The sequence below is a fragment of the Leuciscus leuciscus genome (genome assembly GCF_965113295.1).
Source record: "Leuciscus leuciscus genome assembly, chromosome: 5".
Taxonomy (NCBI): domain Eukaryota; kingdom Metazoa; phylum Chordata; class Actinopteri; order Cypriniformes; family Leuciscidae; genus Leuciscus; species Leuciscus leuciscus.
In genome coordinates, this window is record NC_138729.1 from 41,826,705 (window position 1) to 41,851,706 (window position 25,002).

The window sequence follows — 25,002 nt, forward strand, 5'->3', positions numbered from 1 at the left end:
TTTCAAAAAACATTAAAAAAAAATCTTACAACCCCAAACTTTTTAACTCTACACACCACAAACACATTCCAATTTGAGGAAACAGCACTTATGAAACCCGCCCATTGGACAGAATTCCAGAGTGACACAAGAGCTAATTTTAGAAGTGTGTGTTTAAGAATGTGTGTTTTAAATGTACAGCACACATGCTAGAGAACCTTTGGAAGAGCTGTTTTCCACTGTGGCCACAGCTTGGTTACGCTGTCCACATCACTGGGAAAAAACTAGTCATTATGAAAAATAACCATTTAAGCCAGGGGTTACAAATCAGTACAAGTCCCATTCAAGTTTATTTTGAAGACTTAAAGTGATAGTTTACCCAAATGTGTGAATTCTGTCATCGGTTTCATGTTATTTGAAACTTGTATGACTTTATTCTTGGAGCGTAAAAGGAGATATTTAGCTGAATAAATGTCAACTTTTCCATTCAACGATAGCAGACAGTAAGCAAAAGGATCAAAATGAAAAAAGTAAATGTACCATAAAAGTAGTCCATATGAGAATTATTTGAGAGCTATGACATTTCAAAGTATAACTACCTCTTTTTCTTTTTTTTTTTACACAAAGCTACATGTATCATATGACTTGGAATATAGAATACAAGTTGTATGGACAACTTGTATGCCACTTTTATGATGCTTTTTTGTCCGTTTTAAAGTTTGACTTCCCCTAGTCACTGCATTATTTCATTGTATTGAAAAAAGGACAAATGTCATAAATGTTTTATCATTTATTATCATATTTTTGACTCTACATTCCATTGTAAACTGTATGATCAACATGCACTGCAAGATCTAAATAGCAATGTAAGCCCGTCTAGATCAGCCCAATGGCGGCATCCAATAGAACGGGTGAAGGTCTCTGCGCGTTACTGTCTTTCCGCGTGGCAATGTAATTGAATTCCATTTAAGCTTTTATCTGACTCCATTTTATATCTGACTCCATTTTATCACGACCTTGAATTTAGGTTAGATTGCCAGTTGGTTATTGTTCAATTATATTATAGTTTAGCAATACATTTGATAGTTCTATTTATCTCTTAACTTTTATTTTACCCGTTCATATTAGGAAGCTATATGGCTCTGAGGTCCTCACGCCTTCTGTTTAACGCGGGTCTCACGATCACAAGCTCGTCAGTTTTGGTCACCAAGAGGTAATTGGCTATATCCCTAAGATTGGTCGCATTCACGCTTACACAATCAAAGATACTTTGGTATAGCCCCCGTGATTGCATACACTTGAAATTAAAGAGGTATGGCAACTATTACAGATATAAGTTGACCAACATTACTTCTTTTATAATAGCTTTGGATTGGCCATGGCCATGTCGATTGGTTTCCCACGTACACTTATCTAAAGTAACTTTAAATTAAAACAGAGGTAAGACGCACGCAAATTTAGATTGGTCAAGCAGCATTTTTGCTGTTCTAAAAGGAAATTAACTTCTTGTCTTTGCGAACCACGTACACTTGAATTAGTGCCAAATATTACTCGTCACTAATCTGACGCAAAACTTGCGGTAACATACGAATCCGTTTAATCTACTTGGGAAAAACTATTTCAGAGTCAGTCGGAATAAAATCAAATGTAAATGTATCATGGCAATTTTATAATCAGTTCAAAGAAAATAAATACAAAACATCAAATGTTCTGGAATAAAGAGAGAAGATGCGAACCTGACATTCTAAAATACATGATGCGGAGTGTCTTGCATACCCTCCTCTGTTTGCAAGTTATCTCTAAACTCTTAAGAACTTTATTACCTTTTGGTTTACTTCTTTGGGAATGAGACCTTTGTACCAGTCGCACTGAGACATTTCAAATGATACCAAACATGTATAATACTGTATGATAATTATTCACATTAAACCATTTAGATTTTTGGGTGACTATCTGGTGATCTCAGCGTGAGAGAGAGACAACATGGGTGAGGTGATTGACTCAGGGATGCTAGTTTCTCAAGAGAGTGTCAAATGTTAATTTCGAGAAAGGTCCTTTGTCTTCTCTGGGAGTGGTCGTTCCTCAACCAGACTCCCCGGCATTTTCTATTTTCTCAATTCTTACAGTATGGACAAGAACTTTCCCCACTCCAAATGTCAGTGACTGAGCCCATAAAAAAACTATTACAGCATGTTTTGAGACAGAGACAACACCCAAGCCAAATGTGCAAACTTTGTGAAGTTAATTTGTCACGACAGCATAAGATGCAGAGAATGATTTACAGTAAAATAGGCAGAATAGGAGAGAACTAAAGAGGGCCACCAAGTGAAAAACAGTGCAAGTGGTTGGAAAAAGATAGATGTGAGTCCAATCAAACCACAGAAACAAATAGGGGGGGTTCTGAGGGGGTGCAAGAAGACAAGGCACAGACCACAATACGCACACATAGTAACCACATATCCAAGTGCATGTTTGCAAACATGCATGCTACAGGAATACATGTCTCACTGTCACCACTGTAAGGTTAGGCTGTAACCTCACTGTTAAAAAAAAGAAAAAAAGAAAAGAGAATGAGAAACAGTCAATGAGAAAATTCTAATATAAAATGTGCTGATACCATTTTAATAAATTAAATTACACAAGTGTTATGTGAGCAAGACCTGTTTGACAAAATAAGGTGTGGAGGGCTGGAGATGAAAAAAGCAGGCAAAGAAAAGGGATTCTCCCTTTTCAACAAGCCCACACTTGCCTTGTTAATTCCAATTACATTTTTGGAATTTAATTAAATTAGCAAACATGATGCAGAATTGCATATTGAATTGAACTGTAACTAACATAAAATATTTGAAGGTAGTATAATATTTATCCATGTCATTTCAATTCAAAATCAAATTCCAATTCAACTTCCAGTGGGTTGGAATTAAAATTGTGATTAAACTGGTGAAATGACCATATTCATATAAATTCTAACTCAAACTCTCAATGCTAACCTAAATAAATGAATAAATAAATAAATAGAGTAAATAAATAAATAAAAATTTATGTCATACATCAACTGCCCCATTTTCAAAGGCAGCATCTAGGAAATCCTCATGCAATACTCTGACCTTCTACTCTTTGGAGGAAATGACTGGAAATTTTACAAACACAGTCTAGAGCCTAGAAGTCCAGTGGCTGTTATATATGTGTGTAAGTCTTCAAAGGGGCTATTGTGTGCTATCTTGTTTTCCACCTTTCCCTTTCCTAAGTTCCTGTGTGATGTGATTATAAAACAAATGAGAGTGCATACGTGAGTAATATCTGAGTGAATATAAGCTAAATATACAAGGACCGAAATAATTAAGATCCTGCCTTTTGATAAGCTTTGGTGTGGTGTCTCAGAATATACCTCACATGCCTGCATATGGGCTGACATGCTCTGGTCACTATTACTCCACACCACTTCAGATAATCTACAGTGCCATGCTGCTATTTTTAAAACCTATGACTGTAAATGTGTCATTACACAAAGAAGTTGGTACATAGAAATAATCTGCATAACAGAATCACAAAATTATGTTAACATTTTTTTGGTAACACTTTTCTTGAAGGGGTGTGCATAAGACTGACATGACACCTTCATAATCATGACATGACACATGTCATGAATAAGAAGGAGGATTTATGCATGTTAATGACAACTGTCATTAAGTGTCATTCGCTCAATAATGTCATTTTTAATGCAAAGATGACATTGTTTGAGATGTCTTTATGACAACTTGACATAAAACCAGTACATCATAACCTGTTTTACCTCTTTTAATGGGTTAACATTACATTATATTACTGACCACTTTTTTTCCAGTGGTACAAATTGAATTTGTCATTAAAATGTCATTAAGTATTAATACTCTGTCAAATAATTTTATAACACTGTCATGAATATTTTTATCTTGACCTCAACTACAGTGATATGAATTTAATTTGTCATTAAAATGTCATTAAGTGTTAATACTGTCAAATTATAACTAATAATGGAATACTGGAGAAAAAAAAAGTGGTCATAAATACAGTATATTCATGACAGTTATAATGGCCTCATGACAACCAATGTCAAAACCAACCACATGATAGTTTAATGTAATGTTAACCCATAAAGCTAAGTAGTTTCTTAAGTTTGATAATTAATCTGCTATGTCATGTTTATGACATATTTATGACAGGCTATGATGTATTGGTTTATGTCAAGTTTTCATAATAAAGACATTTCAAACAATGTCATATTTGCATAAAAAATGTCATAAATGAGCGAATGACACTTAATGACAGTTGCATAAACATGCATAAAACCTCCTTCATATTCATGACATGTCATGATTATGAAGGTATCATGTCAGTCTTATGCACACCCCTTCAAGTAGTGTTACCAAATGGGTTATGGAATAAAAAATGGGTTATGGTATCAAATGCCAACACTACTAACAAATGTTGGTTTTAAACTAACAAACAAATAATTGGACAAATCAGAAGGGTGTGAAAATAAAGCTAGTGAAACCACGTAGGTGGTTTTGAAAGTAGGGCAGTGCATTGATCAAGGGGTTCTGTAGAATCCCACTGAAGACAAAAGGAAATGCTGTAGTGTGTTTATAGATAAATAGACACTTTTTAATAACTATACATGAAGACAAACAGAAACTCCAACTCAGTTTGGTAAACCGTGAGGGAATTGGGTTTAGCAACATTTTGATTAACTGCTGACAGGTCATTCAATAGAAGGAAGTGCTAATGACAAACAAGTGAATACAATGTACTGTAGTCTACACACACTGTGGGAAAGCTAAAAGATTAGCAACTGGATGTGTAACAAAACACTGAAATAGTGTTGTCACGGTACCAAAATTTCAGTATTCGGTACCGATACCAGTGAAAATCCACGGTTCTCGGTACCAATTTCGGTACCAAAGCTTAATTTAGATTAAATTTACATAATTATATTAAAGTGTATATCACAAAGATGGAAACTGTAGTATTAAAAACACTTTACAATAAGATTCCATTTGTTAGATAACATTAGATAAAATGACCTAACAAAAAAAACAATAGTTATATACTGTCGCAATTATTCTCCTTTAGGGGTTAATTTAAAAATACATTTTTAAAATCAAAAGTTAACATTATTTCTGTTAACATTATTTAATGCACAATGAATGAAGTGAACAAACATGACCAATCAAGTGTTTTGTATTAAATAACATTCACAAACATTAATTAATGTTGTAAAAATATATTGTTCACTCAATGTTATGTTAGAGAACGCATTAAGTAATGTTAATGAATGGTATCTTATTGTAGCATTACCAAACTATACAGGAGATAAAATGTTTTATTTGACTTGACTATACTTTTATTTAATCCAAAACTGTATTCACATTTAACTTTAAAAGGGCTTTTTAAACCTGCTAAGAGTTATCCAGCCAAGAATAAGACTAGAACTGCTTTTCTGACGGACTGATATTAATGACGGCTTTTTATTTCTCATCTCCATAAATATATCTAGTAGTAAAGCTAATGCAAGGGCTAGAAATCAATTAATAGGCCTATGTCACACTTCCTCGTCGTCATGGAGAGCGCAGTTCGCACAAGCGTTTGTACTCCCGTGGCGTCTGTCGTTGCTATGCATCCGTGAACGCACATGGAAAAGCGAGCGCGCCGCTTCTATTATGAGTGCGCTTGACGCACGCCATTTGAAATAACGTATCTGCACGCGCAAAAACATCAGCACCACATCAGCAGCAGCACCGCCGATCGCCATCAGCGCTTTTATGAAGAGGACGCAACTGCACGCGCTTCGGGCATGCACGCGCATCAAGTACCGGGTTTGAGAAAACCTGGTACCGTGACGTTTAAAAAAAAATTTGTACCGACTTGGTACCGAAGTACCGGGTCTTTTGACAACACTACACTGAAACACAAAAATAGTGAGTATTAACACAAACAAAAGAATCCATATATTATAACATTTTCAATTGAACTGTACTTTGTATTATTAGTCTCCAATGGATCAGTTTGGAGTGTTGATAGCAAGACTTAGCTTACGTAGTTTACCACATGCATTTCTAAACAGTATGAAACATGCAGTGACTTGCAACATGCAGTGACTTGCAGCAGGATTCCTCAGAAACGCAGTGATTATAGTGAGTAACTCCAGTCTGGAGGTGACAGCAGATTAGTGCTGGGTGGGGAAGATTCTTTCAAACTGGGTTTGAATAGTAGCAAGTAATTATGAAAGTAAAGGAGTAGCAAAACTCGAGAGCACGTAGATGTGAATTTGAGAACTTGTACAATAAATATTCGTACTTGTACGTGAACATTTGCACTCACAGCTCCAATGTGAAAACCTGTCAAATAAAAATCTGAGGTTGAATGTTGAAATTTGCACTCGCAGACAATAGTCGTAACGACTTTAATCCATATTTGTATTATTATACTCTTAAAATAAAAAAAATAAAAATATTACATTAAACTATTTACATTGATTTACCATCAAAATGAACTGATTCACCTGATTGACAAACTTTTTAAGGTTCATGCTACATATAAGAAAGTGAAAGAAACGAGGGGTAACACTTTAGAATAATGGTTCGTTAATGAGTAACTATGCAGAAAGTAATGCAGGACTAATGATAATGTTTTTCACTTGAAAATAACGGTCCAGATCACAAGTAGTTCCTGCATAGTGAGTAACACTTGAGTAATGAGTGATGCATTTTATTTACAGAGTAAAAAAAGACTCACATCTCAGACACGTGTTAATGTTGTGATTAGTAAATAATTAGTCATTCTTTATAATTTGTCATAGTTACCTATTAGTTCTTAATGATGCCAGTCTCATTCAGTAATTATTGATTACCTAATAAGGAACTTTCTAAGTCCTAAATTCGATATTACTTACTGATTTCATATTAGTTAATAGTAGAATTTGAAGTGTTAATGTAGTACTACTACAAACTCCTGCATTACTTTCTGCATAGTTACTTATTAATGACGGACCATTATTCTAAAGTATTACCAAAACGCGCTTCTAGAATGTTTGATTCATTTTTTTGGGCTGTAAAGTTTGCAATACAATATTGTTATTATAGTATATCATATTTTATTATAGTATAGTTTAATATGTTTATCTATGTATTATATACAGTTTAATATGGATCATGTAGTTTGTTACTGGAAACAAAATACAGCAATTTGAAAACGGCTGAACAACTGTCACAGTACTGAATAATGTAGTGTGTAGCTAGTTACTCCCCAAAGTTTGGAAGGCACATGCAGTATACAACAGCCTGCTGAAAGTTTAATCTAAATAAAAAAAGTAACTTATTTACAAATATTTAGGTTTGCCAGATGTTTTTCCAAAATGTCCAAAGTTTCTTTGAAAATGTTTTTCTTTTTAGGTATGCAAATAGGTACAGCCCTTTTTTTTCTTTTTTTTTTTTTAAGGTTCAGGGTTTAAAAAAATTATAATAATCTGTGTTTACCAAAGTGTCTCTCAGACATAAACCATGCAAAACTCATCCACAGAGCTTCAGGAAGTCCGATAGGACCACTTCTCCATAACTATGAGTCAGGTCAATAGAGGTAAAGATGACAGAGACACACTTAGAGAGATGACTTTCCCTATAGTTTACTAATTAAATGGCTAGTAAAGGAATGTTGCTTTCCAAGCAGAACAACTCAATAAACACAAGCACCCATCCTGCACTAATGCACTGAGACAATAAAGGAAACTCTCAAGAACCTCTAGTTATACATTAAAGGCAGCAGCATACATCCTGAAGTAGACCTTCTACTACTAAATGTCTCTGTAGAGAGCTGCAGGCAACAAAATGTGAAGTGTGCCACAGTTGCAGTGGGATTTCATCATTTCCTCAGCTTCACACAGGAAACATGCAGACTGAGACAGTCAGAGGGAGGGCATCATGGGAAGAGCCATACGATGGGTGGCCGAGAGCTAAAGACCAATGTTATAGCACCTCACTTGTGATAAATGACTAGGGCTATAGATGTCATGTTGTAAAACGCTTTTGGCATTTATGGTCATTGGATGCAGATTTGACTAATGATGTCAGCTAATCTAGAAATAAAACAATTCAGTCAGCTGCTCCTATGTCTAATTTGTCTACTTTCATTCAAAATTGAATAATTGAATAATTGAATTGAAATGTCTGCTTACTCAGGTAACTCAGCTCAGGTCACTCCTTCAATGCAAATTTAAGGGATTTTCCTATCTGCCATACTTTTTATCATCTACCAGCGAAATACACAAGTCGGATGGATAAGAAAATCAATAACACACATCTTCTTAACAAGTGGCACGGTTTGAGGGATCACAAAAGGTGAGGGATGATACACATGCTAAAATCTAATGCTTAGTTCTAATCCCTAACTGAAACTATAAGCAATTCTATTTGTGATAGTGATGTTAACCAAGCATAACTAATAAGACAACGTCAACGTCAAAAATAGTTCTGGCATGCTATAGACCACTGCCCTTCATCTGTTGTTATTGTTAGTAGTAGTTTATTTGCATGCAATTTCACTGTTATTATAATACAACAGAATTTGAGGAACTCAGTAACTTCTTGTTTTAGTAGTTTTTACTGAAATCCCCTCATGGGAGTAAAACGTTGAACTATTCTACTTTTCTTTTCTACTAAACGCCTCATTTTCTACTTAATTGTGTAACTGTACATTTATCCATTTTAAAAAGAAAAAAAAAGAAATTTTTGACACTTCAACTAACCTAAATTGAGATTATTTTTGCATCAATTTACATAATTTCATCTGTAAAAAAAAAAATAATAAAACAATGTCTAGTAGAGGCAATAAAGCGATAAATCACAACTAAATGGAAAATCTATAAGACATGAGCAGATGAATAATTCAACCAAGCCTTACAATAGCGCTCAGGTATAGCAAATGAAGGAGAGGCCTCTCATTTTACCAGATAAAGACATGTAATTTCTAATGACCTTTTAATTATTTATCCATTAACAATAACAGTTTGTCACAGAGACAATCATATCTGATCAGACAGAGCCTGCTGTGTGTTGACACTGCATTATTTATCTGCTGTATTTGACAATGAGTTGTATGGGCCAGCAGAGGAACTCAGGGTCATGCGACAGTCACAGATATGCACAAAGCCATCATAAACATTGAACGGCACTGGAAGGCCAACACAAACTCCTAAACCTGAAGAGAACCAGACTTCAGACTGTCCTAAACCAGATTTGAGAATCTGCTACAGTACAAGAAAAAAAGCAAGCTTTATTGCTAAGTCTGTAATCAACAGCACTAAATATTCAGCAAAATAATGCAAATGTTATCCTATACTCTCAAAAAAAGGTTCCAGTTAGAACTAAAAGGGTTTTACAACCTGACCATGTAGTGTTGTGCTCTACGTCAAAACACAAACTATGGGATTTTTTTTCTACACCCACAAAGTCTGATTGCATAGAAAAGTAATAACACACCTTCCCTCAACAAGCCATATGATTCGAGATATCATTCAAACCTGTAGCACAAATGAGGGTTGAGTTACAAGCCAAAGTTTAATGCTTAAGGTAAAGAATAAAACCTACCTATACTGTAAATGAGCAACTTGTAATGCAACACCAGTCCATCTAATCATAGAGGAAGGCAGATACAGTCAGAGACTAAACCGGATGATCTATCTCCTATGTTCATCAGGTCATTTTGAAGGGTATTGTTCAGTATATACAGCAATACATGATGTATGCTTTGCAACATGGTTTAATAGACTAATGCGCTGATATATATATATATATATATATATATATATATATATATATATATATATATATATATATATATATATATATATATATATATATATATATATATATATATATATATATTATAGAGTTAAGGTTGCAAACTGTCAAGCATTATATTATGTTGAGTATAAACTGAGTAAATCCCCAGTTTATCCCCAGAGCCCCCAGACTAAACAGACAGAAGTGCGGAAAAAGTCAGATTCAGGTACAGTACATTACACCACAAAATGAAGATGTCTTCAATGAGTTAGACAATTTCAAAGTTTTAATCTTGTGTTATCAAAATTGCTGACATTTCAATCAAAAAATACATACATTAAAAACAATTATCAAAGTGAAAGTATTCATTATGAAGATGTCACTTAATTTTTCACAAAAAAAATAAAGAAATTGCGCTGAAGAACAACAGAAGAACATCAGTGGTTTAAATCAATTCTCACCTGGAGTAACTTCAAGAGAGTTCAACTCTGTATCTGTTTCTTTGACAGCTGGCTGGGTAGAAAAGTTATAGTCCAGAGATTGCAAATTTCCAAACATCTCAGCTTTTTTAGTCAAATTTTTGACACCCTCGTAAGGCATCCATGACCAAAAATTCGCCCTCAGGCTGAGTATCAACGTGAACCTCTCTGTATTTCCACCCCTCTTTTGAAACTGCTGAGACGAGGAGAATGAAAAACTCTTTCACTCTCACAGCCTCTATCTTACTTCCTGTGTTTTTTTCCAGGACTGTCTGCAGGGTCCCGCTCTGCTGACCTTGACCTCTTGCTGCACCCCTAACTTTTACCCTCAGTATTCTTACCGTAAGCGTCCTATGGTGACATCGCAGTGTGTGTAGTAGGTCTAACAAGGCACTCCTTTCTCCAGCCAGAGATCACCGAAGTCAGCTAAAGAGTCTCCTCCTCTTTGTCTAGCCCTTTTTTTTCTTTCTCCTCCTCCTTTCTCTCACTTTTCAGCCTTCCATCTGCTCTCACTTTGCGTTGATGGGAAACAGGGAGTGCAGGCATCCAGCCTAGACTCATTCACACACACACACACACACACACACACACACACACACACACACACACACACACACACACACACACACACACACACACACACACACGAGAGACCCCACCACACACACACACACACACACACACACACAACATAAACAAGGAAGAGGGGTGGAAACTTAAATGTTCTTTTTCGGTGTTACTCTTGTGACAGTTTATCTGAGGTTTCATTTACTCACTTGTCTTCCGGAGTAACAAACTGTCAAACTTTTATTCAGATCTCTGTATATCTCACGGTCCCTTTCTGTCTTGCACACACCCATTTACTTACTAGAAAAGTATAGATTTCCGGCACACCAAAAAAGGAAGCAATACGTTTTTTTCCCCCTATTTCTCTAACCACTGACAAAGAACAGCAGTACTGAGCATGTTCACTATGACCACACACATTGAGAATACACAGAATATACACATTTACTTAACTATCTAAACAAGGACTTCTGTTGTTTTTATACAAAGCTAATTATAATCGCTATAGAAAAATCCTAAAACTTTTTGCCTCTTTAAAATATGTAAAAATAGAAATATAATTTTCTTCTTAATAATAATATTTAAAAATAAAATTGAATAAAATGAAAATACATAATATGCATTTTTTTTTCTTTCAAATAGTATTATCATTATTAGCTTTATGTATTTAGGTTTTCCAATTATGGATTATGGAGGTTTTATCATATTCAGCTCACTTCTGGGAATACATTTTTCCTCAAACTATAGCCAAGCAGATTTTCAGAGAGAAAGCCATCATAGGCTGATGAAGCATTTCCATCTTGTAAGAAAATAATCATTATACAAGTCCTGATAAATTATTATAGGAAATAATTATAGGTTACCTTATTATGGATAGATTAAAAATACATAAATCCATGAAAAGAAAACAGGTTAACCATACAAATCCAAATGATAAACACTCATGAGCATTCAAGCACGTGTTGTGCACGCACGCACGCACGCACGCACGCACGCACGCACACACACACACACACACACACACACAACGTTGGGTATCCATGTTTTATGGGGAATTTCCATAGACATGATTTTTATAATGTGCAAACTGTACATTCGTTACCCTAACCATCACAGAAAGCTTTCACACACACATACACACAGAGAGAGTGAGAGAGAGAGAGAGAGAGAGAGAGAGAGAGAGAGAGAGAGAGAGAGAGAGAGAGAGAGAGAGAGAGAGAGAGAGAGAGAGAGAGAGAGAGAGTACTTGTTTAACTACTGTCATTAAACAATTTCCAGCATATTTCCAGTAAGCATTTATAAGAGTATCCATGTTTGTCCATATATACTTGCTATTTACAATTCTTCATCTGCTGGAAAACAACAAAGAACAACAACGTTCAGTTTTACAAAAAAGCAGACCAATGATCAACCCACCCAAAATGTGGAAGTGAAACAATTTGAACGTGACGCCACAAAGATTGCTCAAAATGTATTTCATTCACTACCTATTAAATATATCCCATATCAAAAAGCCATCATTAAATGCAAATACATGATATGCATTATACAGAAGCCAGTCTTACCTCAATTGCATTGATTTTTTTAAAACAGGTCACCTCATTAAAAGCAGGGGTCAAGGGAATTATATGGCCTGGTTGTTCTGAACAACAAGTTGGACAAGGCTGGACTTGCCATACTTGAATCAGATTCCTTTACAGGAACTTCTACAGAGAGAAGAAACACTATAACTGACATGCAAATCAACAGAAGAGAGGAAATTATTTAAAAGGAAGAGCCAGTCATATTGAGAAGTAGAAAGTTTAAGCGTGGGCCTTCCAACCACAGATCTATGCATCCAAACGCAAATATCAATGCTAATTAGCAGCACAATGATGTTTGGAGAATGAAAGATGTAACGGACCAGAAGATTAATTCTTAGAGAAACACACAAACACATTAATTCATAAATAATTTATAAACGAATTCAGAATATCAATTCAATCTGTGATCTCCTCCATAATTTAAAATACATAAATAGCTTTCCACATATTGACAAAACATAAAACATATGACCTAAAGCTAGAATTTACAATAAATACATGCACATGTGGTAGTTGTCTTTAGAGATTGTGTTTACTTACACCTGTATGGTTGTGTACAAAACAAAACATAACTATTACACCTCAAAAAAAGAGAGCATACAATCTACTTGGCACAAGGTAAACAAAGTTTCATACAGTACATCCCTTCTCATTAGCTGGCACTGGTTGGCCTATATTGGTCTTTTTTATTTGTGTATTTATCTGTTTTGAGACATCTGTGGGAAAAAAACTAGGGGAAATAACCATGATCTTTGGAGTATTTGGAGAGGTCTTTCAAGTAAGACAAAGATGGTGAACGTATCGAAGGTATTACAGATAAGATTTCAGGATCACATTAGTGAACAGACCACTGAAGAAAAATGTGCATATGTCAATCAAAGGATAGACATCCAATGTAAATAAATCTTGTTAGAACAACAACAGTAGACTCCCATTCAGAAGGCCACAAAGAATGAGCCCATAGACTCATGGTTTGGCAAAACTCTCGCATCTTCTTATATTTGATCTTTTTCGTAATTTCACTGATATCTTTCTTTACAACGTGCTTGAAATAATCGCAAAGCAATCATTAAAGTCGGCATGAAACGTCTTTTCTTCCATATTGTGAAACTGCTTCTCAAACAAGAACAAATGTAGGGCAGGACTTGATTTTGTCCACGATGAATTGATTGGATCGTTGTCATTTACTATTGCAGAAATATCATGTGAGATGACCGGCCTGTCCCGCCCTCGCGCCGAAAAACACTTCATTAGAAGTGATGAAATTTCAATGATTTTTCCAGTCGTTTGATTAATTTTTGTACAACAAAATTCTAGATATTTCTAGTCGACAAAATATTTTAGTGATGACTACCTTTTTTTGACATCACACTTTGAAAATTCCCTGATATTACCAGATTTTCCATGGGACCGTGGGAACGCAGTTCTCAGTGCGAGCACTCATCTTAGTAGTTGCTCCTCATGAAGAATGATGCAAAGCCAGTCAAACGATTACATGACACTTAAGGCTTTGAACAAACATGCAAGATTTTATAAACAGTGTAAGTCCTTGTGCAATCGGTTTGTGAAGGCTTGTTTGTCAGTCAGATACAGTTAGGAAGTCTTTCATTTGCCTCAAATGATCAAAGTCTCTGTTTTAATCAGTCCACTTTCATCATTTTGGCCGACTGAAGAGGTCAACCTTCTGCTTCATCTTCACCTCCCCTCTTCAACGGGTCTGGTCTCAGCTTTTAGTTTGACGAACTCTTTGGCAACCTCATCAGTCGAGCGTTGAGAGAGGATTCGTAGTGCGGTGGTCCCGGTTTCATCTATGTTGATACGCGGGCCCAAAGGGCACCAGCACACGCAGCTTTTCCGGTCTGCTACATCACGCAGCTGCAGTACTGCGATCCCCACCACCCGGTCCGCACGACCAAAACAGTAATCCTTCACCGATATTTGAATTTCATAGCAGTCCAGACTCATGCCTTTACCCAGCACACTGAGATTGAGATAAAAGGAGGGAGAAAATACACATATGAGTAGAACATTCTCAGTAATATGACTTAAAAAAACTGCCACCAAGTACTAGTGTTGTTATTATGGAAAATGCTGGTGTTTCAAACCACTAGGGCTAGTGTGCGGGTAGTTGACTACTTCAACCACTAGTTGGCGCTGTCGGAAGACAGAGTACTTGAGCGCGCAATAACCATATGACACAATTGTGTTTCTGAACGCAAACCAGCGAGCCATGACCGCGACCAAAGAGCATGCGGCAGGAGGACGATGACAGCGAATAGACTACATGAACTTTGTCTTTTTCTATTATAAACTATTTTGAACCGGTTGAGTCAAGATCTAAGTAATGCAAGTACAGATCCCTATTGTTTTTTACTGTTTAAGACCTGTGAAATGCAATACGAAGAGGCTAATGTTGTATAATACCAGTGCTGGGTAGTGACTGATTACATGTAATCTGGATTACAGTATGTAATCAGATTCCAAAAATGTAAGTACTTTTATTATATTATATTACGTTTTAAAATGCTCAATCAGATTACGGTTACTTTTTTATGGATTATATATTATTCACACAATGGTAGTACATTTTTCATAATTTATTGATTCTTTATCGCTTTTTTTCTCCTTTTTCGTCATTGGCTTTTGGTTTGCTTAGTTGGGGACATTTCATTTAATTCAACAATATTATTGATCTGCCTGCAATGACACCATTATATGAGAACTGAACTGAGCTGGATGATGACATCACGGTTTTCTCTAGAGAGGCTATATATATAAATGAACTAAATTAATAACTTTTTTACAACAATAATGAAACATCACTGAACTTACTTAAGCTGGACTGTGACGCTATTTTCTTCTGGAAACAAACGTTGTTGCATTATTTTCCTGTTATCTCTGTCAAGCTGCTTTGAAACAATCTGTATTGTAAAAAGCGCTATATAAATAAAGGTGACTTGACTTGACTTGATTCTTATATTTTCCTTTCTAAAAAAATATTCATTTTAATTTTACATTGATATGATTAATTAATCATTAGCTTTTCATCAACTCACAATCCCCCTGCAGTTATTTCATTAACCCCAGTTTGGGAAACCCTGGCATAAAGTGATGCTTAATGCATTTCATGTTGTTGATAACAAAGAATGGAAAATATTTTCTCTTTCTTTGTTTAAAAAAAAAAAAAATCAATATGGTATACGATAATTGCATTCAAATCAAATTTTTTAAACGAGTAAGGTCAAAAGTTATCAAAAAGTAGTCAGAATACATTACCTAAAACGAGTAATCTAGATTACGTTACTAACTACAATTTTCGTCATGTAATTTGTAATCAGTAACAGACTATAATTGGCAAGTAATCTACCCAGCACTGCATAATATCTCTAGGCTAACTGTAAACATGAATTTTATTAATACATGTTAATATATTATTGTTGTATTATTACAACATATTGTTCGACGTGAAAGACGAAGATGTTAAGGTTATAACGTTGCGTGTCAATTTACAACGTGTTAATTTGCCCATGTTAAATACACTATGAAACCCGTTATTTTAATGTTTGTACAATACATGTAAGAGACATAGTTGTAACAAACATTGGGCTGCCAATTAATAAACACTGGTTGATATGAACTATTTTTGGTTACACTTTATTTTAAGGTGTCATTGTTACAGTGTAATAATACATTTAAGTACTGAGTAATATTAATTAACTACATGTACATACTAAAGGGTTAGGGTAGGATTGGGATTTGGCTTAGGGTTAGTTGCATGTAATTTAATTGACTGTTATTACTACGGTAAGTACATGTAACATATGTAACAAGGACACTGTAAAATAAAGTGTTACCCTTTTTTTTTTTTTTTATGTAACAAGTCACAAACACAAGTAGGCTAACTCGGGTATTGTTTTGACAAGTAAACCGACTAGGAGATATCAGTAGGCGACGTGCAGTCTCTACAAACCACACATTTAAATAGAGAAACATTTACATATGAGAGTTGTTTTCACTCACAACTGAAATGCCTCATTGTATTTTGCAGTCCAGCAGTTGTTTTTTGATTTGGTTGTGAATTTCCGTTTCTTCTCTGCGAGCTGTGGGCCGACCAGGTTGACCTCCACAAATGGACGAAACATCCCTGAGGTCTGCCATTTCATGTCATTTACTGCAATCACTGAAAGAGAAAGAGAGAACGAGTTTGTAAAACGATGTCAGGGGTGTTGACAGGATTAAATCATCATCTCAGGCACTTAAATGCACAGATGAGAAAATGTATCTCTTCTTTCCTGTAGTGCTCTCACCTCTGACGCAGAGTTTCTGCTCAGTGTTTCCAGCTGGAGGCGACAAATCCAACTGAATTACTGACTCCCCTATCGGCCGCTCAACCCCGGAGCCTGTCAATCAAACCACTTCATTTCACAAATACTGTACATTCAACCTGTTCATTATATGCATAAAAAAAAAAAAAAAAATCTGTTTTCACTTTTTATGATTGTGATTAAAAATATTGGAATTATATGGAATGGATTTCAAAGAAATTAAGTAAAATGTGCTATTAAAAATGATACTGTAAAACCAAGCTGAAAGTATTTTACTCTACTGATAGCTAAATAGTGAAGCATTATCAAATTAGACAAAATCTTTATTAACCAAATATGTAATGAGCAGGGGATTTGTTGCAACAGAAATGCATTTTCTCCTAAAATGCAAAAAATAAATAAAGTATATAATATAAATATTGAATAATATTTAAAAATAATAATAATAATAATAATTAAGCAACACAACCGTTTTGAACAGCAGCAAATCCACATATTACAATGATTTCTGAAGGATCATTTGCACTGAATACTGGAGTAATGGCTGCTAAAGATTCGTCTTTGAAATCACAGGAATAACTAACATTTATAAAACACATTAAATATATTAATAAAAATATGCTAAAATAAAAATATTTTGTGAGTGAGAAATTTCATCATTTTGACATTTTCGGCCCACCTCGGTCAGGTCGAACACTCTCTTTGGGGGTGATCCTGACGCCCATTCCATTTTGAACTGCGAGAAGAAATGTTTCATTTAAAAAAAAGTCCAGCAAATGTCAAATCATTTATATAGATTGTGTGGCCATGTGCAAAGGCTGATATAAAAGTCAGCCAGTGAACATGTGCGCATGTGTATGTATCTCACCCTGAGCATGTTGTGTTGTCACAAACGTCTTGATAAGAGCATCTGTGGTCTGTGTATATAGGGAGAGAGCGTAACGCAGCGATGACAGCTCAGGGCTCTTCTCCAGATACGCTTTTTTTAAACCATTCCCACCAGCATGGAAAAACAGCTACCCAGCAGCAAGTTTGAGAGAGAGAGAGAGAGAGAGAGAGAGAGAGAGAGAGAGAGAGAGAGAGTAAATTAGCATGAATTTCCTACTGAAAAAGGTGCTACAGAGAGTAACTTGTTTTGTCTGACCAAGTTACTACGTGTGAAATGTCATGCCTGTGGTGAGCAGCTTCCTCAGATTGTCTCTTGAATTCTCTCTCCTACCCACACAAACTCTCATTACACACACACACACAATTGGAAGAACTCAAACCCCGGTGCAGTGTGCAACATGTTGGCTTGCTGTGACAGTTCTGTTTTTAAGCAGAAAGCCAACACTTTAATGTGTTGTAACTCAGCGGGTATGCCGTATCCACCAACACACCTTGATTGCGTCCAGTGCTGCCTCCATTATCAAACATTGCCTTGGAGACAAGCTCTTTGGCTCCGCACCTCCCTATAATGAGAGAGAAACATTAGCCTAACACACTTTCTTAGGCTATAGATTATATGTTTTGCCCATGCACTTATGGTTAATACCTTTAGTTTGGACAGTTCCTTAGCAGCAGTAAGAAGCTGAGCTCCCTGTAGTAAAAAACAAAAACAAAACCCAGAATATCTGAAACATCTGACTGCCAGTATTGGCTGAAAAATATTGTGTATGTTAACTATAGGGACAGCATTATGGTCATGATGTCTGTTCCAGTACAAGTTCAAGATGCAGTCACAATTAAAAAATATCTTTAATTTAAAAACCTGGAAAAATGTCTGAAAATCCGACCACATGTTACAACTTAAAATGGTCATCATGAAATTAAAAATGAGGCTTTGCATTTTACAAATGCAAAATGCTTAAAATAAAACAAAACATTTTCATTTTGAGGAAAAACTATGCAATTTTTGTGTTGATGATCATCACTGTCACTTTGGATTGCTACTGTACTCGTTGCTATCCCTAGATAGTATACCGACACTGACAATTGAAATAGTAATAATAAAAAAAACCTGATAATAATTTGTTACATTTATATACATTTATATAGCGCTTTTTCTGAGACCTCAAAGCGCTTTACATAGATGGGGGGAATCTCCTCAACCACCACCAATGTGCAGCATCCACTTGGATGATGCGACGGCAGCCATATTGCGCCAGAACGCCCACCACACACCGGCTAACTGGTGGAGAGGAGACAGTGATGAAGCCAATCAGTATATGGGGATGATTAGGAGCCATGATAGACAGAGGCCAAGGGGCAAATTTGGCCAGGATGCCGGGGTTACACCCCTACTCTTTTTCGAAGGACATCCTGGGATTTTTAATGACCACAGAGAGTCAGGACCTCGGTTTAACGTCTCATCCGAAGGACGGTGCTCTTTTGGCAGTATAGTGTCCCCGTCACTATACTGGGGCATTAGGACCCACACAGACCACAGGGTGAGCGCCCCCTGCTGGCCTCACTAACACCTCTTCCAGCAACAACCTGGTTTTTCCCAGGAGGTCTCCCATCCAGGTACTAACCAGGCTCAGCCCTGCTTAGCTTCAGTGGGCAACCAGTCTTGGGCTACAGGGTGATATGGCTGCTGGCTGTAAATATATACTGTATATAATGACTGCTTTGTGTCAGTAAAGTAATATATATATAGTGTTGTGAAAGCAGGAACAATTCTCAGAGCATCACTGTATGTTTCATGGACAAGCAAAAATGAACAGAATTTAGTTTTTGGTGTCTAACACTAAACATCATGTGTACATGTCCTGTAAAATAACTCACTATACTGTCGCTGCTCTGAGGCAACACAATCGTTTTCTCCATGCAGATCAGAACATTTTTCCAGAGGTCCTTTAGCACACGCTTCAACACAGTCTTCTCACATGAGTCTGCAAAGATGCTGAGGCTGCAACACACATGGCACACAGACATGCATGGAAATGTTACATTTGGGGAATTTCCCTGGGAATTTGTGAGATACAGTACAAAGACATTCAACTCATGACAGGTTATTCCACTTTCCTCTGCTCTTGTTCAGAAAACCAAGTGTGCAAATAAATAGGCACGCATGAAGACTTGAAGAATGTGGAACAAATGACAAGTGATCTGAAACGGAACTGATCTAAATGTAACTGAAGGGAGTTGAGCTGAACTGACTTTGTGTCGAGGAACTCCATAAGCGGCCGCAGTGCGTTGTCTGCATCAGCCTCCACAGTGTTACGAGTGTTCTGATTCAGAGGCCCTTTAATCTGGTACAGGATCTCCGCCATCTGGCGCATACATACGTTTATACGAGCCTGGAAACTATACATACAGACAGAAAGAAATTGTATGGGAATAAAGACTGAGGATTAAAATTAGGCCAACAAACAAGATGACTGATTATGACAGCATTTCCAAAATAGAGTCTTCTGTAACACTGTTTATAAAGTCTGTTTATATTACATTCAATTATATAGCTGTAAGAGCACTCAAAATGAATATATAATAAAATAATATAAAATATAAAATAAAATAGCATAATAGCATTTATAAACATGCATAAATGTAATAGTATATACACTCCAGGGCAAACAAATGGCCCAAACCAAAAATGGCATGATATTTAGTGGTCTTTTAATGGTCTTGACCATTCTAATCGAAATTCAATTCTAATTTTACCGGAAGAAGAGTCAGTGTTGTTCCACTCAATGTTAATGTCTTCAAACAGTTCACGAGTCGTTGTCAAATGTCTCCCAGTTCGTTTGAGTTTGATGAGAGACAAAATATTCACTATAGGGTTCAAATCTGGACTCAGACCAGGCGAAAACATGAGCCTGATGGACTTGTTCTCAAGCCACTTCTTAGCTGTCTTTGCAGTTTGGGCAGGAGCATTGACTTGTTGAAAAATAACTTGTATAAATACTTTAGATAACAACTTTTCATTTGTGGGAAGCAAGCCATTCTGCAATATTCTCCTGAACTCCAAAGCATTAAATGACTTTTCACAGTGAAGCATCATCAATACCAGCAGCTAAAAAGGCTTCCCACACAATGACACTCTTCCTCCATGATTCACAAGGGTAGAGATGCATTTATTATTATATATTTCTCAGATGCTTTCTTTGGAAGACACGGCTCTGGAGCATCGCCATGCAACTCGTGTTTCATTGTGATTCATCACTCCACACACAACTTCCCATATTCTGCCAAATATTTCATTCTGTCTTTTTTTTTAATATAAGTTATGATTTTGGAATGTTTGTGCCTTTATTAGATAGGAGAGAGCAGATGAGACAGGAAAGCATGGGGTGGAGAGAGAGGGGGGCTAGATCGGCAAAGGGTCACCGGAGGCGCAACTGCGCCATATATATATATATACATATACATATACAAAATTATATACATATACATATATACACACACAAGGCTATTGGTGCCAACAACTTCATTCAGTCTTTGATGTTTTTCCTGAGACAGCAATGGCTTTTTAAGTAATGCATTTGTTTAAATATTGCTAATTTCCTGACCAATAGTTTGTGGTTAAGGCAATTACAAGCTTAGTTTAACCATTTTGGGCTTGGTCCATTTATTTTGACCAGGAGTGTAAAAAACATAAATGGCTTAAAATGCAAAAGAAAACAAACAAAAACAACAACAACAAATAAAACAATGCAAAGCAACACAACACACAAAAACAACAAAAAAGTAACCTACTTTCTGAAGAAGCTACTATGACAAAGGTGACATTTCTAAGCAGAACACTCAGAAATACTGTAATAATGACATTCAGATGAAATTCAGGCACAGAAAATTAAGTTTACCTCCTGACAAACATGGCACTCAGGTTATCCAGAACAGAATTAAGCTTCCCTTGCAGATCATTGAGGATATCTGCAGCCTCTGTGTCGAGCTGTTGAGAGAGTAACACGTATACACACACAGGGGAAGAAGTGTCAGTTTAATAGAAAATACGGCACTTAAACTAGGCAGAGGCGAGGAGAGGATGTAGGGAAAAATCCCCATGTCTGTTTGTCATGGTTTTGCAAGCGCATCAGCATCATGTAGGTGAAACAAATTGGATACATTCTCTATTAAAACCGTTTTTCAACGGTAAGAAAAATCTTCAGCAATATATCTGTCAGATCCAACAACAGCTTAATTAAAGCAGGACTAAAGCATACCAAGACAAAGAGTGCAGGAGTTACTTTTTCATTCCCATAATGAAAAACAGTAACTATTGTTTATTCAGTTTAATGGTGCTGAAGACAGACAATTAAAATATATTGCACAATATCGACAGTGGTTCTGGCAATCAGGGTGGTAAAAATGAGAAAACTTTCAAGTAGGTCTTGTTTGTTCTTTGTCTTCTAGTCTATGGCTATAAAAATCCGAAAGCATCTCTAAAAGTTTTAAAATATCGCACATTAGCATCTTTATCTACTCAAGAAAATGGTGCCAAAAAGTATTTGGACACTTTAATCACAATATATGAATAGATAAAGTATCAAACAAAGTGGTATTGTATTAAAGAAAGACAGCAAAAGTAAAATTTTCAAGCAAAACATTTGACAAAAATATCTTAGTGTTAATCGTATAAAATAACAGATATACTTTTATTTGGACACTTTCTGGTTGTAAAATTTTGTGGAAATTGTTACATTTTTAATTGTGGCTTAAGTGAACAAATACATCTGGACTTGCACTAGTAGGGCCAATGAATGCACAGAACTGATCATAAATGCATGCGTGTCTGTTTGCATAATGCTATCACAGTGATAGGGAAAGTCTCTGGAGGAGGGAAGAGATAGCCAGGCTTCTAGCAAAACAACATGACACTGTCTCATTCACACATGCATACACACACTCACACACACACGATGATTATCGCACCTTTTTTGTGTCGACTGTTGCCTCTTTCTACCGAGAGACAGAGTTAAAATAACACAGGGAAACAAAAGAAAAGGCAAAGAGAGAAAAATGATACAGCTGAGCAAATCCTCAATGGCACAGATGCTTCTGAATGTTAGAATTGAGATATATGCAGGAATGTTTAAGTTTAAACTGAAAGAGAAACCTCACACACCTCATTTCCCTCATATTTGGGCTGAAGAATAAAATAAATAAAATGGGGGGGGGGGGGACATTCAAAGTCAAAGTCAAAGTCAAACTCCAACAGCATCTGAGTATCTGATAGTTCTGATGTCTAATCTACAACGGGAGTCCAAAAGCGACTGGATCTACAGTAATACCTCTACATGACAGCTCATATCACCATCTCTGAGAGTTAGTGAAATCACATGTGAAAAAGTTTCAGTGGCTAATGTATTGTGTGATGTGACGGACAACTAATTTCTTAGTAAGGTTATGGTTTGTGGATGCAGCTGTGAGTCCAGAAAACATGGTGTCAGTTCAGGAAGAAAAATTGTGCAAAAATAAGAAGGCTTTATCTGAATATGCATTCATCCCTACTATACTACCGTTCAAAAGTTTGGGGTCAGTATGCTTTTCAGAATTTAAAAAAAAAAGTATCTACTGCTCACCAATGCTGCCTTTATTTGATCAAAAATACAGTAAAAAACTCATTAAAATACACGTTTTCTATTTTAATATATTTTGAAATGTAATTTACTTTACATTTTCTGTTTCTTTGAATTTTCAGCATCATCACTCCAGTCTTCAGTGTCACATGATCCTTCAGAAATAATTCTAATATGCTGATTTGCTGCTCAAGAAACATTTCTTATTATTATCACAGTTGAAAACAGTTGTGTTGCTTAAAGGGTTAGTTCACCCAAAAATGAAAATTCACACGTTTTTTAAGCAGAATTACTCACCCTCATGTTGTTCCAACCCCTTAAGACTTTCGTTCATCTTCAGAACACAAATTAAGATATTTTTGATGAAATTTGAGAGCTGGCTCACTCATTCATAGGCTTCTATGTAATTAATATCTGAATGCAAAAAGTATTCTCGTCGCTTGATAAACTTATGGTTGAGCCACTGTAGTCACTTGGACTATTTTAAACATTGTCTTTACTAACTTTCTGGGCCAGCAAGTTTCAAGCCTATGGAGGAGTGAGACAGCTCTCAGATTTCATCAAAAATATCTTAATTTGTGTTCTGAAGATGGACAAAAGTCTTACGGGGTTGGGACAACATGAGGGTGAGTAATTACTGACAGAATGTTCATTTTTGGGTGAACTAACCCTTTAATATTTTTGTGGGAACGTGATTTTTTTCCAGGATTCTTTGGTGAATAGAAAGTCCAAAAGAACAGCATTTATTTGATATAGAAATATTTTACAATATTATAAACGTATTTACACTTGTGATCAATTTAATGAATCATTGCCCGCATAAAAGTCTTAATTACTACTTCTTTTAAAAATAATTATATATAATGTCGACTCTTCCAGTCTAACTGGGTGGTTTTGACTAGTCATGGGTCGGTCATGAATGTTTTGTTCATTTTGAATGATGTTTTTTTCTTTTAAATGACTTGTTCATTTTATCATAATTGTGCATATTCAAAATCCTTTCAATCATGAATGTATGACTCTGCTATAAATATGTATCAGGGTGAATAAATCCTTTTTGTTTCCTGTAAATAGCCTATATATCTGTCACATGAGAAATGAATAAAAAGACTCAGACCAAAAGACGCAGAAGGGGAGGTGAACTAATAATTTTTGCATAATTTGTCTTTGGTTGCATTTTAATGATTTGCAAATTCAAAATATGATCAAAAATTGAATATGTGGACGAATTTGGCTATTGGAAAATTTGTTATAATTGAACTCAAACTTCACATCACTAATTTTGGCCTAAAGTAAGCAGCAAAGTTGATCAGAATTCAGTCAAAATTCTGGCGACACGAGACCACCTTAAACTACCAATAAAAATACATGGATATTCCTAATGAGTATTCTAGACTTCTGCTCAACAATAACGCTCTAAGACAACAGAAACAAGTTTAATAAGCATCTGTTACTGTGTTTACCAAACCAATGATCATTTATTCACTGACAACAGCTAAATCATATTGTTTGCCTGAGGCACATCATTATTTAAGCTTTGAATTATGGGTAATTGTTTCACATCAGGGCACAAGAATCCTATTCCACCTAAAAACAAGACTCTGACAATGAGGTACTGAAGCCCTAGGGACAGGATTACAGCAAAACAACACACATCTCTCCTTCCCATCAGATTTTATACACACACATGATCCTCACACTAATGAGACCTGGTTCAATCATGTTTCAGAAAGTACCACACACACACACAC

The 25,002-nt window shown here is 35.8% G+C and overlaps 2 protein-coding genes across 9 annotated transcripts in view; both read right to left on the reverse strand.

The window, feature by feature from the left end:
* Window positions 1–10,848, reverse strand: part of atp8b5a (ATPase phospholipid transporting 8B5a) — a 36,152-nt gene extending 25,304 nt beyond the window's left edge. For 3 of the 4 annotated variants that reach the window (XR_014206156.1, XR_014206157.1, XM_082170194.1), the window contains exon 1: window positions 10,615–10,848. The gene's annotated coding sequence lies outside the window, so the exon portion shown is untranslated. Of the gene's footprint in view, window positions 1–10,255 lie in introns of all 4 variants that reach the window. The other variant, XM_082170195.1, reaches the window with a different exon arrangement.
* Window positions 10,849–12,778: 1,930 nt separating this feature from the next.
* Window positions 12,779–25,002, reverse strand: part of unc13ba (unc-13 homolog Ba (C. elegans)) — a 109,366-nt gene continuing 97,142 nt past the window's right edge. For all 5 annotated transcript variants that reach the window (XM_082170133.1, XM_082170132.1, XM_082170131.1 and 2 more), the window contains 10 exons: window positions 21,536–21,624; window positions 19,890–20,036; window positions 19,515–19,638; window positions 18,283–18,327; window positions 18,128–18,199; window positions 17,617–17,764; window positions 17,428–17,484; window positions 16,731–16,823; window positions 16,444–16,603; window positions 12,779–14,404 (listed from right to left, as the gene is read on the reverse strand). In XM_082170133.1, the coding sequence (XP_082026259.1) occupies window positions 14,119–14,404; window positions 16,444–16,603; window positions 16,731–16,823; window positions 17,428–17,484; window positions 17,617–17,764; window positions 18,128–18,199; window positions 18,283–18,327; window positions 19,515–19,638; window positions 19,890–20,036; window positions 21,536–21,624 (1,221 nt within the window). In that variant the 3' untranslated portion in view covers window positions 12,779–14,118. The remainder of the gene's footprint in view (window positions 14,405–16,443; window positions 16,604–16,730; window positions 16,824–17,427; window positions 17,485–17,616; window positions 17,765–18,127; window positions 18,200–18,282; window positions 18,328–19,514; window positions 19,639–19,889; window positions 20,037–21,535; window positions 21,625–25,002) is intronic.